This window comes from Xyrauchen texanus, chromosome 29 (assembly GCF_025860055.1).
Source record: "Xyrauchen texanus isolate HMW12.3.18 chromosome 29, RBS_HiC_50CHRs, whole genome shotgun sequence".
NCBI lineage: Eukaryota > Metazoa > Chordata > Actinopteri > Cypriniformes > Catostomidae > Xyrauchen > Xyrauchen texanus.
Genome location: NC_068304.1, coordinates 22,228,276 through 22,247,724, shown reverse-complemented (window position 1 = coordinate 22,247,724; position 19,449 = coordinate 22,228,276). Strand labels below are relative to the sequence as shown.

At 36.3% G+C, this 19,449-nt stretch overlaps 1 protein-coding gene and 1 long non-coding RNA gene across 3 annotated transcripts in view; one reads left to right on the top strand and one right to left on the bottom strand.

The window, feature by feature from the left end:
- LOC127623099 (ran-binding protein 10-like) overlaps positions 1 to 14,994 on the bottom strand; it is a 43,293-nt gene extending 28,299 nt beyond the window's left edge. For both annotated transcript variants that reach the window (XM_052097349.1, XM_052097350.1), the window contains exons 1-3: positions 14,693 to 14,994; positions 3,947 to 4,058; positions 1,656 to 1,708 (exon numbers count right to left, since the gene is read on the bottom strand). In XM_052097349.1, coding sequence (XP_051953309.1) covers positions 1,656 to 1,708; positions 3,947 to 4,058; positions 14,693 to 14,891 — 364 coding nt within the window. In that variant the 5' untranslated portion in view covers positions 14,892 to 14,994. The remainder of the gene's footprint in view (positions 1 to 1,655; positions 1,709 to 3,946; positions 4,059 to 14,692) is intronic.
- A 1,007-nt stretch (positions 14,995 to 16,001) lies between these two features.
- On the top strand, positions 16,002 to 18,801 carry LOC127623372 (uncharacterized). The gene is made up of 5 exons (XR_007968050.1): positions 16,002 to 16,128; positions 17,558 to 17,754; positions 17,989 to 18,074; positions 18,237 to 18,365; positions 18,499 to 18,801. It is a non-coding gene; the product is annotated as an uncharacterized LOC127623372 (long non-coding RNA).
- The last annotated feature ends 648 nt before the right edge of the window (positions 18,802 to 19,449 follow it).

Here is a 19,449-nt window from a genome sequence, read left to right as displayed (position 1 = left end):
ACAGAGCAGTTTATTGTGAAAACTCCGCAGCCTGTAAAATAATACTAAATATATAAAATAATAAAAAAAACACATTCACCTCAAACCATGATTTATATTTCAGTGATTATTATCATCATTATTATTATTTTTATATTTATAATTGTTTTTATGTCTTCATTTGTGTAAGTAATTTTCCGCCTGCATTTTTAGACGGATTCTTGCCTGATGGTAAATGGAAAGGTGGTTACTTATATAAATATATTATTATTATTATTATTATTATTTTATCACTTTATTATTTATTTGCTTTTTTGTTTGTAATGCAATTTGAATTTAGAAATGTATTTGATTTAAGTTTTTCGTTTTTTAAATAATTAAATTTTCAATGCAAAATCACTAAAGCAAGAATATTCACTAATCCCTCAGCCCCAGAGGTTTCTGACATAATTGTGTGTGTGTGTGTGTGTGTGTATATATATGAGATTAATCTTTTTTGCAATAACACACATTTTAAATGCACTTATTTTTTTTCCAGTTTCATTTTAACTTTTAGTTCAAGTAAATAAAAAATAAAGTTCAAAGTTTGAAATCAAGGTGTCTTGTTTTATTGTGTAGGATTAACTCTAACGCCACTTAATGAAAATTACCCCACAGTATCACCTAGCGTCCAACCAGCGGTAATACTGGTGTGCATCGTTTTTATGTGGAGTTTTTTCTGCGACCAACCGACCAATAAAAACTTGGTTGACCAAGACTCTTCTCATCGACTAATGGTTAGTCGACTATCTGGGGGCAGCCCTAGTAGATCCTCACAATGCAACTGAATGGCTGCCAAAATTTTTAAGCTCCAAAATCCATATAAAGAGAACACATAAAAGTAATCCATGTGTTCAGACACAATATGATAGTTGTAGGTGAAAAACAGATCAATATTTAAGTAATTTTTTGTCATATATTCTCCTCCCTGCGCAGGAGGGAGTGATATGCATGAAGACTGTGAATCACCAGAAACAGAAGAAGGAGAAAGTGAAGGAAAAAGGACTTAAATATTGATCTGTTTCTCACTTACACCTATCATATCACTTCAGAATATATGCATTTAACCACCAGCGTTATCTGGAGTACTTTTATTTTGGTTTTTGGAGCTTCAACAATTTGGCACCCATTGATATTTTTCTAAAAATATTAATTTGAGTTCAGTAGATGAAAGAAAGTTATACACATCTGTGATGGCATGAGGGTGAGTCCTTTTATCCTTTAAAAGGACAATATTAGGTGCATTTTTCACCTTCATGAGGGCCTATTTTTGGACTAATTATTAAAAAAAATACACTTGGTGTCATTCTTTTATTTCAAATACCCCAATTTAATAGCAATAGAATTTAGAAGAATGCATTGCCTCTAATAGTACCTACCATACATCATTAAATCAACATCAACTCACTTTACACATAATGTGAGTTTAGAACGTTAAGAAACATATCAATGTTATCAATAAAAAAAAGAAACTTGTAAAAAAAAAATCCCATATTTTGAAATTCTTGTACTTATAATTTTTGTCACTCTCTGTGGCATTTTTCCATGAGATCCTGATGCACACTTCAACACAAACTCTCAGTAGAACAATAAACAGTCAGTCATGATCTTTGACCCGTGAAGAGCTGTTATCTCACCTGGCAGTCTGTTCATGTTGACCCCTTGGGCTGACAGTCCAATTCCCATGTACCTGCAAACACCAAGTGAGAGTGGACAATGGTGAGCTAATTTAATGATGAGGACATTGAAAATCTCCTACAACCTTGAGAATCCTTATGTTTATCCAAAATACATAAAGCACAGATTTTTTATTAAGATCATTCATCGGTTTATTTGAGAGGTCCACTAGCTACAGTGGTCACAAGAAGGGGTGGGAACTTTTTTCATTTATGTTGAGACTGTAACAATATGCTCAAATCAAGGCATGACAAATATTCCAACTACGGACTCAAAAATTGTGCAGGGTCAATATATCAGAGCAATTATTATTCTGAGATGGTGAAATTGTCTTTAAAGGTACTGTTAAGTCCAAAGGTCTGTGGTTGATTCTTGCATTATTCTAATTCAATTTGTATTATTATTTACAAATTACATTATAAGCTTAAAATCGCAGAATTGGAAAATTATCATATTTTTTAGAATTTCATGGTATTTGTAATGTCTTGATTTTGCCTGAATGAAAGCATTAACTCTAGCTCCCATGGACTCCACAAGTTTGTGCAAAAACTGATGATCTGTGAGGATGTTTGAATGGAAGCAAGGATATCCTATTGTACAAGAGAGTTAACATGGTCGATATTACAAATTTGTTTCAATTTGATTAGAATTAAATCTTAAAAATTTCATTTTATGTCATACCGTTCTTTTTTAAAAAAAATTAATCTTAAAACTTTGTTTATTTTCATGTTTTAATAAATAAATAAATGTTTTCAATGTGGTCTCAGACTTTTAGACCTGACTCTTCTTAAAATAGATTTGATACCCATCACTAAATGCTAAGACTAGGGCTGAAAAAATTATTTGACATTATTGACAATGTCGACAATAAAAAATTGTTGACAAAAATTGTCATTGTTGAATAGTCTTATTGATGTCATTTAACGTAACATGAGATCACATTAAATTCTAATGATGACGTGCGAGAACAGCACTGCAGCTCACAGTCCAGATGCACTCCAAACTTTCTAAACAGCTTCAGGTGATGTAGATCGTAAAGTAAGAGGGAATTATAATGCAAAAATACAGTAAAGTAAATTCAGAAGCACTCTCGATGTGGAATAAGTGGAGCTGGAGCTGCCGGTCCGCTGAAGCAAAACTTGCGTGTCGAGTGACTTTGAAGGAAACACCTCAGCGTTACATTTTTAGTGAAGTTACATTTAATGTGTTAGAGCTTTATTAAAGTTAAAATAATATGGAAGCAGATCATGAAAATAACTACAAACTCCGAAACAGTAATTTCTCTGTGCGGTCAGCGCCTCTTCAATGAGCTGCGCGTAGTATCCCGATCTAGGGGGGAAGAGACTGAAACTGCACCCGGCTGATGCACACTCAGTCATGGGGACAAACGCGAACACTTGCTGCAGCTAGATTATAACGCGATGCTCACAAATTATTAAATCACTATTTATGTGTGATATTTTTTTTTTGTGAGTTGGATTGGAGATTGAAGTGAACAAAAAGGTGAGAGAGGGTAGTCTTCGCCCCATTATACACTGCAACAAAATATGTTTTTGATTTGTTTTCCAATACAAATATCTAAAACTTTAGCAGCTATACTGCAGAAGAAAAGAAAATTGTTATCTGAGAATATTGAACATCAAATAAAAATCCTTAAAAAAAGATACCTGAGAAGCAGCATATGAGATATTTAGACTTGCTTTTATCTGAATAGATCTTGAATAGAAGTATATTTTGTCTTTATTGCACTTGCAGAAGTATAACCTGTGAAAAAATACATTTATAGACAAAATACACTTACTGTATATTTAAGATACATTCTCTGAAAGCAAGTCTAAATATCTTACATGCTGCTTCTCAAGTAAACGTATGATTTTTAGACAATTTAAAATTGAAAACAAGACAAAAACATTGATGACGAGGATTTTTTGCAGGGAATTTCTTTACTGAATTAAACTTAATAAAAATATGTTTCCCCTTTAATTCAGTGAATGTCATTTAGAGGTATTTTTAATAGATGATTTTGTCCTCTTTATTGTTAGTAAGCACATTTAATACATCCTTTTAAGCCAGACACAAGCTGAATAATCGGTTAAGTGCCAATGATAAAAGTTGCATTAATCGCAGAATAGTCGAATAATCGTTCGATTAATTGATTATCAAAATAACCATTAGTTGCAGCCCTACTTGAGACACACATCTTTCAAAATGTTGGTACAAATACTTTCAACCAGAGCCTGTTTTCACTTACCCATCTCTTCCTTTGCTTATGATCTTCACCTCAAAATAATAGATGCCACAGGCGGCAGGGATGGGATGGGTGGCCCGAACGGATGCCGCATCCTTGTGGTTTTTTCCGTGGCCTAAAGCAACATGGAAACAGTGAAGGAAATGAGTCACTGACCAAACACCCTCTTGTATGGATGACTCTACTGTACATAAATAACAAAGTTAAAAATGTTTTAAAGATGAAAAATTTAAATATTGTAAAATATTTATTCGCCACTAGCAGCAACACAATTCAATTGCAAAAACAGTAATTGCTTTAAAATGGTGTCTTCCATTAATTGGACAAACAGATAGTCCCGCACCAAACCGATAACATTGGTTGAGCCAATTTTGCTGAATTGGGCAGGGTGGGATGCACAAACAAATAGAGCAATGATTTGACAGCACAGCAGATCCACAGTGTTTACACTTTTTGGGGAAATGTACCTACTTTTTCCTAATTCACCTCATTTCCATATAACTCCAGTAGATTAATCAATGTCTTCCGAAGTGATCCAGTCGATATTGGGCGAGAACTATTTTTCACTGTACATCTTGCCATTGCAGTCTCTAGGCAAGATCATGATATTATGCTTAATTACACTTCCTAGCAGCTTGATGCATGCTCAGGCCCTGTCCCAAATGGATTTGCAGCCTCGTGGCCATCATTTTGCGTATTCCTGTTTCTCAGCCAAAACCATTTGTATTGCTTCAGAAGACATGGATTTAACCACTGGAGTTTTGTAGATTACTTTCATGCTGCCTTTATGTGCGGTCAAATGGTCGGGGAAAACTTTCATGAGAGACAACTATCAGGAGCTCTTAAACAGGGAATAAAAAACTGAATGTTTTTCATTTTGGTTCGTTCTGAGCATTTTTTTCATTCTGGTTCAGAAGTTTCGCAGCCTCCTTTCCAAAAGGTTACTGGTTAGAACTAGGGCTGGGCTATTAATCGAATTGTATTTTCAATACTGTCTTTGGCTTAAACGATTATTGTGCCGTATTCTTTTTCAAAATGAAACAACCCAGCATTATAACTTTAAAGCGTCATTTATTAAAGTTCAAATAAATATAATAAGCAGGTTATGAAAAACTCGGAAACTGGCATTTCTCCATGTGGTCATCAGCGCGTCTAGGAGTTGCGTGAAGTGGCCGGGGAAGAGATTGTATCTTCTCCTAGCTGATGCACACTCTGGTGCGGGGACACACATCACTAATGCCCATTTGCTGTGAATCCAAATATATACATATTCTTATTCCACTGTTGAAAGTAATCCAAAGCACACAATTTTATATTTTGCTAGTTATCTAGTAACAGCTGCGCCCTGTTTGATTTACATGCGCCGTATGTATGTGTGCTGAAAATGTGTGTGTGTGCGTGTTCCGAACATGCGTCTATGAGTGTTTTAGAATTCTGAGTAAATTCTAGAGACTTTTGTGTATGAAAATCCGAGGAGATCAACAGCTACAGAAATACTCAAACCTTGTTTGGCACCAACAATAGTCCATATGATTATCTAATCAGCCAAACGTGTGGAAGCAGTGCAGTGCATAAACACAAGCAGATTCAGGTCATGAGCTTCAGCTAATGTTCACATCAACCATCAGAATGGGGAAAAATGTGGCCTCGGTTATTTTGACCATGGCATGTTTGATGGTGTGAGATGGGCTACCCATGTCGCCCATGCATAAATCCGCCACTGTTAACACGTCAAAATGGTCCGGTGAAAGAAGGGACTCAACTCACCTGAGGTGACAATCCTGCTCTTAAAAAAGCGGAAAAATTACTTACGAGAATGCACAGATTTCAAGATGACTAAAACGTGCAAACATCCATAGCAACTTTGGAAATCTGCTTCCACCACCGAAGTTATTTTCATACCTTCTTGCTGATTTTGCTTGTCTCGTGAGAGGACGTTTTACTGTGTGTACCGTAAGTGAGAGAGGGAAGCACGCACAGCCTGAAGTGAAATGAAACTTTGTATCTGCTCCAGATATCCTCTTTTTAAATAATATTTATAAAGTGTGTAACATTACTATGACAGTAATTTTAGCGCAGCCTATTTTAAAATATAAAGTCAAACGTATATGTGTAAAACATTTTAAAAGTTTAATGGGGAAAAATATGAACTGACTGTAATTCCAGTGTCAACTAGCAGCATCAGAACAGTTTAGTCGACTAGTCAACTAATCTCGCACATCCCTAGTTAAAATATTTATCCTATCCTTGCTCAATATGCAGAAACAACTAATAGTAAGCCATTCATAGGTTAATTTTCTGAAAATTGTAAGTACTCTGTGGTGCTATTAAATTGCTCCGTTTGATTTGAGCGACCAGTTTAGACTTGCCTTAACAACGTTACTCAACCAATAGCGTGAGTATCTCTTTGATTGACCAACAGCAAACAGGGGGTATTCAGAAAGATTTTTTGAAAACAAAAATTATGTTTTGAATTCCATTTGATGGCGCTATTGGTGCAAAAAATTACATCAGCTTTAAAATCCCAAAATGGACCCCTTTTATGGTACTTTTTGTCCTAATTCACTTTCATCATATGGAAAAGAGTGCCATACATAATTAAACGTTTCACCTTTTGTGAACAAGATGAGGTAAGTAAATATGACAGAATTTTAATTTGGTAAACTTTTCCTCAAATAAACATCCTCCATGTTTTGTTTTTTCTATACTACATCTACCCCCTGCTTAGCTGATTTACATGGGACTAACTGGGACTTTTATCCTATATCCCCACTGCATTGAAAGCTGCTTCAAGTGTAAGCATTTACCATCATCATCTCTGATTACTGAAATAATATTAATCACCTTTATATTTAGCATTGCAAGTCCTGCTACAAGCTACAATAGACAAGCATTCATAATCACGTACACACACACAATCTATTTATAACCCCAGCTCACACATCCAGAGTAAAAGCAGACATCCCTGTATAAGCAAATCCCTGACTCTCCTCCACACACACACAAACTATAAATGCACATACATGCACACACTCTTCACCCCCCCTGCTCACACACACTCATCTATCTATTTATACATCATGCTATGACCACACCATTCTGGGAGCACAGAGGAGTGAGACGACCCTGGGAGAATCTCTCCTTCTTTAGTTCCTTGTCTGTCTGTCCCTCCCTCTATCTCTCTCCCAAACATGTTTAATGCACAAAATACAAACCGCTTTCATACAGCGTCCTCCTCTGCACTGCATATTCATAGGTCTGCTGTGTCTTACAACACTGCTCTAATCCTTTGTAGGTCATATCATTTTATGTTTTGTTCTGCATTAGCGCTGCTTTATACATGTGAAATATATTAGTTTTTCTCTTGTTGTTTTTAATGGCTCATATTTAGGGCAAAATTAAGCACATATTTAGGGCAAGATAATTTTTTTACATTGTGACACTGTATATGACATACAGGAGATTACTATTTTCAAACAAATTGATGTTTGCTTTAGTTGGAACAGATTGGTCACAAAATTACACTATATAAATTCACTGATTTCATGTTTTGGGACCATTCAGACCATTCTGGTGCCCTAGACGAGGTGGTGCCCTAAGAGACCATCTAGTTTGCCTATTCCTAGAAACGGCCCTGTTTTGGGAAGCCCTTATCAATTCTTTCAGTCTGTGAAAGGGAGCTAGGCTGGATGGGTTTCAAACCTGACTGGGAAGAAATGTGGTCCAATTAAAATCTGGCACCCAAATGCTCAGCTCATCAACTGATATATTATAAGACCATCAGCCATTGCATTTGGCTACTCCTTATAAGTGACACAAAAATATATGTCACAAAGACTCTCTTTCTTCTATGGAGCACAAAAGGCAGAAAAAAATAACAAAAAGGAAAGATTTCAGGGCTGTCAGACGATAAAATGGAAAAAATACAGTAGTCGATAAAATTTGTGCACTATATGCCAAGTCTTTTGAAGCCATACAATTACTTTGCGTGGTCAAATTAGAGATACATGATTAAGCATTAAAAGATCGCAATCTCGATTCAGACGCAATCTCATTTCTAAACGACAACGATTCTGCAATGTATTTTTCTCCCCTTTTCTCCCCAATTTGGCATGTCTAATTCCCAATGCTCTCCAAGTGGTGGCGTAGTGACTCACCTCAATCCAGGTGGCGGAGGACGGATCTCAGTTGCCTCCGCATCTGAGACAGTCAATCCGCGCATCACGTGGCTTGTTAAGCGTATTACTGTGGAGACATGGCACGTGTGGAGGCTTCGCCCTATTCTCCCCGACATCCACGCACAACTCACCATGCGCGAGAACCACAAATTATAGTGACCACGTGGAGGTTACCACGTGGAGGTCACCATGCGCGAGAACCACAAATTATAGTGACCACGTGGAGGTTACCCCACGTGACTCTACCCTCCCTAGCAACCAAGCCAATTTGGTTGCTTAGGAGATCTGGCTGGAGTCACTCTGCGCGCCTTGGATTCGAACTTGCGACTCCAGTGGTGGTAGTCAGCATCTTTACTCACTGAGCTACCCAGGCCCCAGCAATGTATATTAAAGTTCCAGTGGCATGCATTAAGGCGGTCAAATTTTAATTAGAAATTCACTTCAAGACATGTTTTTAAATGTTGATAAACTTTATATGGCATCTCCAAAATACAGCGTTCCTGCATAAGATGCTGAATAAACTAAAACGCAACGGCCAAATGAATTTTGTTCAGCACAGTGCAGTGCTTTACAAACTGAAGGGTGCAGCCACGATTAGCTAGGAGTGTGATGGAATCTCTATTCAATTCAATATTTGAATAGCCATAAATGCGACAAAAATACAGGCATTACCAAGATCTGACAAAATGTGCTACCCGTGTGCTGTTTGATCACAGTCGGCTGCTTTTAAACACTCACATGCGTGTGTCTGTCCGTGAGCTTGTGTCTTGTGGTGAATGCAGGGATCCTGTACGAGATTCTGATTTTAATCAAAATACCCCCCTTTAGGTGATATTAATGTGAACACAGCTGTTAATGAATTACCAGTGGAAACAGACGGGATATTAAAGCAAACACAGCCAATAATGTATAAGTACAACGGGATTCAACAAAATGTTGATTGTTGCAATGACTAAATATATATAAGCTGCTTGATGTCTTTTATAGGCATTGAGGCATTCTTACTGCATCAAATCAGTATTTAATGTAGATATAATAATCACAGTAAAGTGTCAAATATTTATGTACTAACCTGAGAAACAGGTCAAATAATTTTTTATTGATTATGCATTTTTTTTTTTTTTTGCAATAATCACAAGGTGCTGTTTTAGTTTATAATGTATTCGTTGTGGACTTGGGATATTTTAAATGTATATATTTGATTTTCAACTTAATTGCATTTTTGCATAGATTGAAGCAGAGAACATTTTGTCAGAACCTCTAGCAAATTATGTTTCTTTGTTTAATACACTTATGTCCAGGTTTTGTAAATCACTGAAATAAGCATTTTTCTTCAGAATCATGATCTTTATTTTTAGCAAAATAATTATGATTCTCAATTTATCTACAATCGTGCAGCTCTAGGTCATATCAGGGGGACATTTTAATGGTTCACTCTCAAATAAAAATCACTGATCTGCTCCCAATAGCAGTACCCAAGTCCAATATGGTGACTAAGTTTGGTCAGAAGTCTTGAGTGCTGTAAGGGGGAGTTGATGATCAATGATTTCATTTGTACTTTTTGGGCCTTTTTGGAGCTTGACAGCCCCGAGACACCATTCACATTCATTTTATCATAAACATTTTCTAATTTCTCATTTTGTGTTTGCTACTGCAGGGAAGAAAGAAAGGAGGCATTTACACTTTGTCACTTTATGCGTTTTTACTGATCGGATTGCTATCCGATTGAATAAGCACATTCCATTTACACTTGGTCACATCAATGTGTCTCCATTAAACAGATATAAATCTGATCTTCAATTCCCACTCTATATGCAAATAAAACAGATTTCACTTCCGGGATTATTCTAATGCCGGGCAGAAAATTTAAAAGATGTGATTTACTATCAGGGGAGGGTCCAGAGTGTGAATCAGCCGGGTGCAGTTTCAATCTCGCCCCCTCAGATCGGGACACTTCACGCAACTCAAAGAAGAGGTGCTGACCGCACAGAGAAGTGCCAGTTTCGGAGTTTGTATTTATTTACATGATCTGCTTCTGTATTATTGAACTTTAATACAGCTCTAACGCTTTAAATATAACTGCATTACAGATGTAACGCCAGGTTGTTTCCTTTGAAGAGCTCCAGCTCCGTTTAATCCACAACGAGTGTGCTTCTGTATTTACTTATTTGGTATTTTTGCATTATAATGCCCCTCATACTTTGCAATCTACCTGAAGCTGTTTGGAAAGTTTGGACTTTCACCTCTGGACTGTGAGCTGTGTTTTCTTCCTCTCCTCAGTCGCGTCGAGCTGCAGTGCTGCTCTTGCGTGTCATAATAAGAGTATAACGTGATCTAATGTTACATTAAATTTGTATCAAATGACAATTATTTTTATTGTCAATGTTGTAGATAAAGTCGACTAATCGTTTCAGCCCTAGTGACAAAGTGCAAATACCTCAAAAGTTATATGGGTTGGGAGCGACATTAATTAATAAATAAATTAATTAATTAATAATGACTGAATTCTTGTTTTTGGGTGAACTATTCTTTTAATTGCATTGTTTCTTTATGAATGATATGACCTGACTCCAATGTTATGTTTGTCCCACCCAACCCCCTTTTTTATGTAGAATGGTCCTAAAATATACTTTATTGTTTTTATGCAAAATACAGTCTAAAATCGTATTTTTCTTTAGATTTTGGCATGAAAGGTAGCCATTAACCAGTATGTGTAGCGCAGTGAATGGTGGAATGACATATACTCAAAAAGTCTCTCTCTCATAAACACACACAAACAATCAGCACCACATAATTGGATGAATATCTGGTAAATCTCCTTTTCAAAGTGTTCAAAACATCTAAGGGAAAGGTGGAAGCAGAACAAGGCTACAGCTAGCACCCAAAACGTCAGCTAAACAGACCAAATGAATCTGCAATATTAGAGAACAAAGAGAGAGCGAGAGAAGATTGGGAGTGTCATGCTAGTGTTAGCAAACAGGGTTTCACAGCTTTGCAGAGACACTAGGGGGAAACTAACTAACACAATCTGGTGACATCACAGCATGAAGTGAACATGCATGATTGGTTCCTCAGACAGGCAAAAGCCCTCTCTATAGGCAAAAATGACAATGAGGTTAAAGGAAACACAATGAACCAAAAGCCTGCCACAGGAAATAGACAGCAGTCCACCAAGTTTTATAGAGAGATCCTTCTCATCTAGGCCTATTCTATATTTGTATCCGTTTATCTTTCCTTGCATTAATCTTCTCACAGGAGGTGGTGTCATAATACAATGCAGTACAATAATTGCATGGATGTATGATGTAGTGCTGCAAAAGTTTCATTAATTGGCTAACATGCCCCTTATAATGAAGATTTGTTTTCAATACAGGTTACTTTCCTGCTGGCCCAATAGTTGGTATTTTACTTGATACAACACTTTCACTGCCACAAATGTGATAAATAGCTAACCATTTAGCTGTTAGGCAAATAGCTTTATAATAAGTAGATATTACGTTTTCTTACAAAAAAAAAAATCTATTCATACATTTATAAATTCATATAAACACTGTTGCTAAAAAAAAAAAAAACAAGGGTAAATGGTGTCCAACATAACTAAATTATAGAAAACAAAGTATTGAGAAAATATTGTAGTAAACAATTTGATTCACAAAGCTGACTTTTCATAGCATGTTATTAAAAAAAATCAAAATCTTAAACCCACTGTCCCCATATGACGACAGGTTTTTTAAGCAAACTATTTGCTATTCAAAGAAATTACAAATCATAAAGGGAAATAGAAAACGCCCACAGCACTCTCATCCAGGTTCAAATTAGGTTGAGATACAGAAACAGCAAATGGATTTTGACCATAATAGGTTAATAATATTGAGTCTCACAGTATAAACTTGTTGTCTCTATCTATAAACATGAAAGATATTCACTTTAGTTTGGTATGGAGAATATGGCCAGTACAGCACTGAAATCACAAGGGTGAGAAGATGACAGTAGGATTAATACTTAAAATCTTAATAGGATCTGCTCTGAATATGTTACTACAAAACATGTATCATTTGATTTATAAGAAATGGATTAATGGTGCAACCATTTGCTTAATCCAAATTTAATCACACCAATCCTGTTTTGAGGATAAACTGATACATCCGAAATGTAAACAAGCATCCAAAATGTGCATATCAGCATTTCAAAACATCTGATTCCTGCTCAACACTTATTAACAAACAGTCTCAGTACTCAAAATACAAAATGCTTGGTTAACATCAGCCACCATATGAAGTGGTAAACATACCCATGCCCTGAAAGAGGATAGTTGCCAATGAGGTACAATTTTCCACCGACACAAAGCAGTGTACATTTCCAAAATGATTTGGTGTTGTCCATTGTTTAGTCAAAGGGGATAAACTCAACTAAAATATTAGGATAATAATTAAAGTCCCACTGGACCTGGGCATTGACACAAACATGCTGTCTATTTGACAGCTGTCATGTGTGCAACAACACATGATGTAAGAATATAAACAGTAAAGTCTATAGACAATTGAAATGACCTTCAAATGGTAACTGTCCTAAAGTATAGCACAATGCAGAACAGATCCACTGACACATGACATAAGCTACCGTAATCAGAAACAGGGGCTTTCAGAGTGGCCATACAACAGTAATTGTATCCAAATCATAACCAGGGTAAATGTCTTTTTGGCAACACAAAGCCTTTTTACAAGCATTATGGTTTATGAAGGTGCAGAAAAAAAATAGATCTCACTGTTATTAAAGGTGCAAAGTCATTTAACCATACACAACATCTAGATTGTCCTTAGTAATTCTTAAATTAGACTGCTTTATTATATATTCTCTATAAGAAAGTAAACTGTTGTTAAACAAAAAAGTACATCTGCACAGGGTAAATTCACTGTGGCACCTGGGGTATTCAACTGGAGAAACACTACAGGGTGATTGTCATGAAACCTGTCAAGTTACAAAAAGCAAACAAAGGCAGCCTAAAAGTAATCCATACAACTCCAGTGGTTTAATCCATGTCTTCAGGAGCGATATGATAAATGTGGGTGAGAAACAGATCAATATTTTCATATTTTTTATATTCAAGTCCTTTTTACTCTAAATCTCTACTTTCACTTTCAATTCCACATTCTTCTTTTGTTTTTTGGCAATTAACATTCTTTGTGCATATCACAACCTACTGATTAGTGCTGGTCAACGGTGGAGATTTATAGTAACAATTGACTTAAATACTGATCCGTTTCTCACCCACACCTATAATATCGATTCAGAAGACACGTATTTAACCACTGGAGTCTTATGGATTACTTTTATGCAGCCTTTATATGCCTTTTGGAGCTTCAAAGTCCTGTTCACCATTCACTTGCATTGAATAATAGACCAACCGAGCTGAGATATATTTCTACAAATCTTCCTTTGTGCTCAGCAGAAGAAAAAGCAATTTACATCTGGGAAGGCATGAGGGTGAGTAAATGAGAGAATTTTCATTTATTGGTGAACTATGCCTTTAAGAATTTATGCATTATAGTAGTCCTTCCTACTCTGCTGTTATACAGTTTAAAAAAAAAAACATTAAAAAAAATGTAACAACGTGATATGGTATTTATGAGCATTAGAGGTTAAATGTGCTCAAGTGTCCTTATGTTAATGTCACAATGCAAAAACGGTCCGTGTAATGTTGGCTTCATTTTCTTAATGAAGAAATATAATTTCATATTTTTGCATTCATTTTGTGGTTAAATATGTTTAGGACATTTTTCGTCAGAATCATCCCAGTGCAGGAATTCAAACAACCAGTGCTGTAGAATTCGAATTCACACCTATGATGAATTTGAGACTTTGAACGATTCATTCGATTCGAATGATTCAACTGTTTTTCGCCATCCCTCAATAATAAACAAATACGCATGTTCGTGCGTAAAGTGTCGAGTCTATGTCAAATACACACACACACACACACACACACACACACACACACACACACACACAAGTTTATTTCCAGGTTTTTTGTTCCAAATGTTATACCCTTGTATAAATCATCCGATCACGAAAGCGGATAACAAATACACTAATGCAATGCGGCGTAAACAAAATCTATGTACATTTCATTGTAGCCGGTTAGCTGCCTTTATTGCCCTACTGTGAATGGCTAGCTAGCACCAGTTTCAACTAAGTCACCGAAAGGGATTCATGTGAGTTCAAACGATAAGCTCGGTAAACCAATGGCACTTCATGTCCATCAGATGGTAATAGTAGGTGTCCAAAATCAAGACTGACACGATGGGTTCTCTAGTCGTGCATATGTTACTCAACCCTGAGCTTCTCTAGCTACCGAATTCTGACATGGTTTGCTAAATGTCGACCCATTTGGACATTCCTCTTTCCTTCTATGCAACAAAGCGAAGAGGTCGGAAAAGCAGCTCAAACTAGATCGGGGGGATTGCAAATATTTGAGTGCGGCTAACCACAACAGCCGTCACCACCTGGACTGTCAAGGCCTATGGAGTTGACAGCTCAGCAATGTTTTGGCGAATGTGTCACATCTGTATACCTTTGTAATGCACCCGCAGATTATTCTGTGAGAGCCCGATGTAGCTGTACTTATCCTTGGGGCTCCAAGATCGGGGTAAGGGGGTTTCTTCCTCATTCACGGCCGGGTACAGCCGCTTCAAACGCTCGTTTAGCTCATGCTCAAGATAATTAAAAGCAGGATCTCCTGTTAGCAGACTCCCCGCTCCAAGCTCTGCCATTTTTGGTTATGTTTTTTATTCCTTCTCGTAATCCTACCCTGTTGTGCCAATCCGCTAAAAAGGAGTGAGCGCTAGACTGGAGAAACACAGCATTGGTGAGACACCCCCGGATAACAGCCGCTCTACAGTGACGTGTGGGTACTGTAGTTGAACACAAAGCCCTGCGTAGTGCACAATGATGACACGAGGGGAGTGCAATTAACTACATGCCCCATGAATAATTGAATTTTAGTCCGCTTGAAAACGAAGACGGGTGCAAAGTGCACTGTAGGATTTGTAGTTTTAACACAACTCATAATCATGCCGCAAAACCCTGCTTTTTAAGAAAGCCCATATATTACATTGGTCTGAAAGTAATCCGGTATCTTTTTATCTTTAGTTAGTGTCTTTAAAGTTTGATATTTAATCAAACGTATGCTGAAACTACATTTCAGGGCATGTCCTCTATGATTGCACATAATTGTATCACTATTTTTAGCACTTTATGTAACAGACATCATGTAATTCTAATACCAAACCTCAAGGTTTTGAAGCAGTGTTATGATATTACATAAAATCCTACCGATTGTATTCACATGATGTTTAAAACTATATATAAACTATTAGCATTTTTATAAAAAAATATATATATATTTATTTTGCGGATTGACATTTATCACAATGTCAATACGTTGTTATCACAGCACATAAGCAGCACAACATTGAAACAAGTTAACGTCAGTCAAAAGTAGACTCACTCACACTTCTAACCCTACTAGCTCTGATCAACTTAACATTTTGTTCAACAAGTTAAACACCCTTAAGGATTCCTACTGTCTAAAAAAACAGATAGGCAGAGAAAAACAAGACCCTCTGCTGTGTAATACAGAAGATTTATTGCCTTGAGAAACAAATTACAATCGCTATCACACTATCAAACAGATTCAAATATATAATACTTAAAATATTTAATAAATAATCTGTTTATCTATTTACATATATCAATTAATTCCATACGAGAAAAAAACGTTTTCTAGACGATCAGCCAATTTATTTTTCAAACAGGCACGCTTTACACAGCTATAAACTGGAGGGCTTTTCTAGGGGCCTCTAATACCATGGCAACCACCTCACAAACAACAACAATGCCATGCTGCTGTAGCTTCAGCTGAAAATTTAAATAGCTGCTATTTGAAATAGTCGTCCAAAATGTCGGCAAAGAATGAACTACAGTTACCACCGCTGTCATACTCTGAAAGTAAGCTAAGAACCTTTGAACACTAATGGCGTCTAGTTCAAGCGAGGTTGAAGGACTTTTTAGGTTGCAGATTAATTTACAAAACTGCAGTCAGTAACTGGGTAGTTGACAAATAACATGTCCATGAACGAGTTTTGGGTTTAAATTTATGTACAAAGGAAACAATAAACTGTATGTTCTGTGAAAGTTCACCATTTCTTTTAAGTTTTTCTCCATTTATATTCACCTGTTATCTTTTATGTTGTTCTCTTAAATAGTAATACGGTGTGAAAAATAAAAATTTAAAAGTACAAGTATACTATATATTTTCTCCATTCAAATGACTGCTTGACATACCATGTGAACTACCCAAATACTCCTTTACTGCTGTTTTCCAAAATAACTGTATTATCTACAATAGGTCATCATCTCACCTTCCGTCTAATGATAAAAGAGATAGCAGTGGATCCCAGTGACAAATTATCAGTAGAAAATCTACGTCAACGTTTCTTAAAGTTGGTTATCAACCGGCTTGCTGAAATATATAAATATATATAGTTGAAGTCACAAGTTTACATAACCTTAGGTTGAAGTCATTAAAACTCATCTTTTTTATCCATGCCACAGATTTCATATTAGCAAACTATAGTATTGGCAAGTCGTTTAGGACATCTTCTTTGTGCATAACATGAGTCATTTTTCCAACAATTGTTTACAGACATTGTTTCACTTTTAATTGACTATATCACAACTCCAGTGGGTCAGAAGTTTACATAAACTAAGTCAACTGTGCCTTTAAGCAGCTTGGAAAATTCCAGAAATGTATGTCAAGCCTTTAGACAATTAGCTTCTGATTGGAGGTGTACTGAATTGGAGGTGTAAAAATATTAAGGCAGGAATTTCCTTTCAGTTTTTTGTTGAAGCTGTTCTTTTGGGACTTTAAGACATTTCAGACATTACAGTATGATTTTCTGTCAAGCTGCTTTGTACTTACACTCTAAAGGTGTCTTTACACAGCAGAGTTAAGCCTGCTCTGAGCCTACTCAAAATTCTGTGTAAACACACAAAAGTCAGACTAAATTAAACCTGCTCTGACCCACCTCAGCCCCTAGTATCAAAGGCAGCTCTGATACTTCTTAAATTCTGTGTAAATGAAATGCAGCATCAGAGTAGCCTTAAACTTTGTTGTTGTAATGATAGACCATATTTCATAATTTATTTTCATATTTAAAAGTATAACTTTATTAAAAAAAAAGTATAAATGCTATTGCTGTGTAAATGCATTTAGGCTTGCTATGAGCGGCATTGAACATCTGTATGAATGCACCAAAATGCCACTTAAGATGCAGCTTCTGTGTAAAGATGACTTAAGTTAAGTTATACCAGCATATTCTAAATAAAGTAGAATGAAATGCTAAATATATTAGTTGAGTGTTAATGACTGTCCCAGCACACCTGCATGAACAGATCAGGGATCTGCTACCTTTGCGGGCAAAATTAGTGCTGGTGTCAGGACAATGTGAGAAGAGGATTCTGGATCTAAAGGTACAAGAGAGGGATAAGGTCAGTGCTCTGAAGCAAGAGTATCAATGTCTGCAGAGCATCATCGAGAGTACGAGAGGACAACAGAGTACCCTGCAGATTCAGGTGGAGCCTATTTTATTTTACTCTCCATTCAGATCTTTGTATAGATCTGCATCATTTTGGATACCTTATGATGAAAGCGATGTTTTGTTAATCGGCAAACATTTTTATATTGACATTTAATTACATTTTTACTTTGAAATTAAATAATCACATAAAGCATATACTCAGACATACAAGTAGTATGTACGATAGAACACATACTCAGATCTGCGTGTTATGTCTCAATCTTTGAAGGTCAATCCAGCTAAAATAAGTTGGAGATCTTTCTGCAGGAGCAGAATGGACAGGTCATAGATCAAAATGAGTTCTACACTGGGCTTGTAAGTGTTGCTAACATCAAACCAATAGCAATTTCGTCTAATCATTTGCATTATTTATGCTTCCGGTGTGAATATTGTGATCTACAATTTGCTTGTTGTTATTGGTAGCACTAGGCTCAATTCTACCAGCTTTGCTAGATTAAATTCAAGTTGTTTTCATAGGGCACATATAATGATGTCCCCATTTATCAACGCTATGAGGGGAAACTTAAGAATCTTAAGCTCAAGAAAGCTGATGTAGTTAGAGTAATCAAGGATATCTGGAGGGACAAAACTGCAGAGAATGAGAAGGTATGCCATTGCATTATCATCTCTGATTTGTCAGGGAAATAAACTGTTTGTAGACAATTTGTTTAAACATTCACTTGTTATGCATGTTTACTATGGTTTTCTTAATTTCTGCACACCTTTTTCATCAATAAAGAGTGATGGCTGCAGAGACCTGAAGGTTTTACTCTACTATCTTGTGGAACAGTATAAGGAGAAGGCATGAGCGTGGGCTTACAGCTTGATGGAAAGCATCAAAAACAATCTTGAAGATGATCTGTCTTTTCAATGACACTTTTTTTTTTTTTTTTGTCATGTCTATAGCTAACCTGAACATGTAAGTCCATAAAAGCAGGTTTTGCAGGTTATGTAGGACCCCCATATATTAAATGGTACATGGTGTGCAATTATATTGCGCCTTTTTAACCTTTGCGGTATTCAAAGCACTTTACACTGCGTCTCATTCACCCATTCATACACACATTCACACACCAATGACGGCAGAGCTGCCATGCAAGGCACTAGCCTGTCATTGGGAGCAACTTGGTGTTCAGTGTCTTGCCCAAGGACACTTCGGCATGTGGATTCGTGTGGGCCAGGAATCGAACCACCAACCCTGCGATTAGTGGCAAACACGAGCCACAGCCACCCACTGTTTATTATTATTGTTATTATTATATTATTATATAATATATATATATATTTAGAATTTAGGTGAGGAAAAGAACTCGTGTTGTATGGTCAGTGCTTTGTCTTTGAATAATATTCAGGATAAGAATGGAATAATAATGGTTGAAATGTGATTATTACAATATTCATGCTGATTTTCAAAGATGCTTTGAGGAAGGTTTTCTCCCTGAAGATTACTTTTATGCTGCCTTCATGTGCTTTTTGGAGTTTCAAAGATTTGGCCACGATTTACCTGTATTGTATGACGTGGAGCTACAGAGCTGAGATATTCTTCTAAAAATCTTAATTTGTATGCAGTAGAAGAAAGAAATTCATACACATCTGTGATGGCATGAAGGTGAGTAAATAGTCAGAGAATTAAATTTTTTGGGGGCTATCCCCTAAAGCCTTTTTATATTGAAAATATATATTTTTTAAA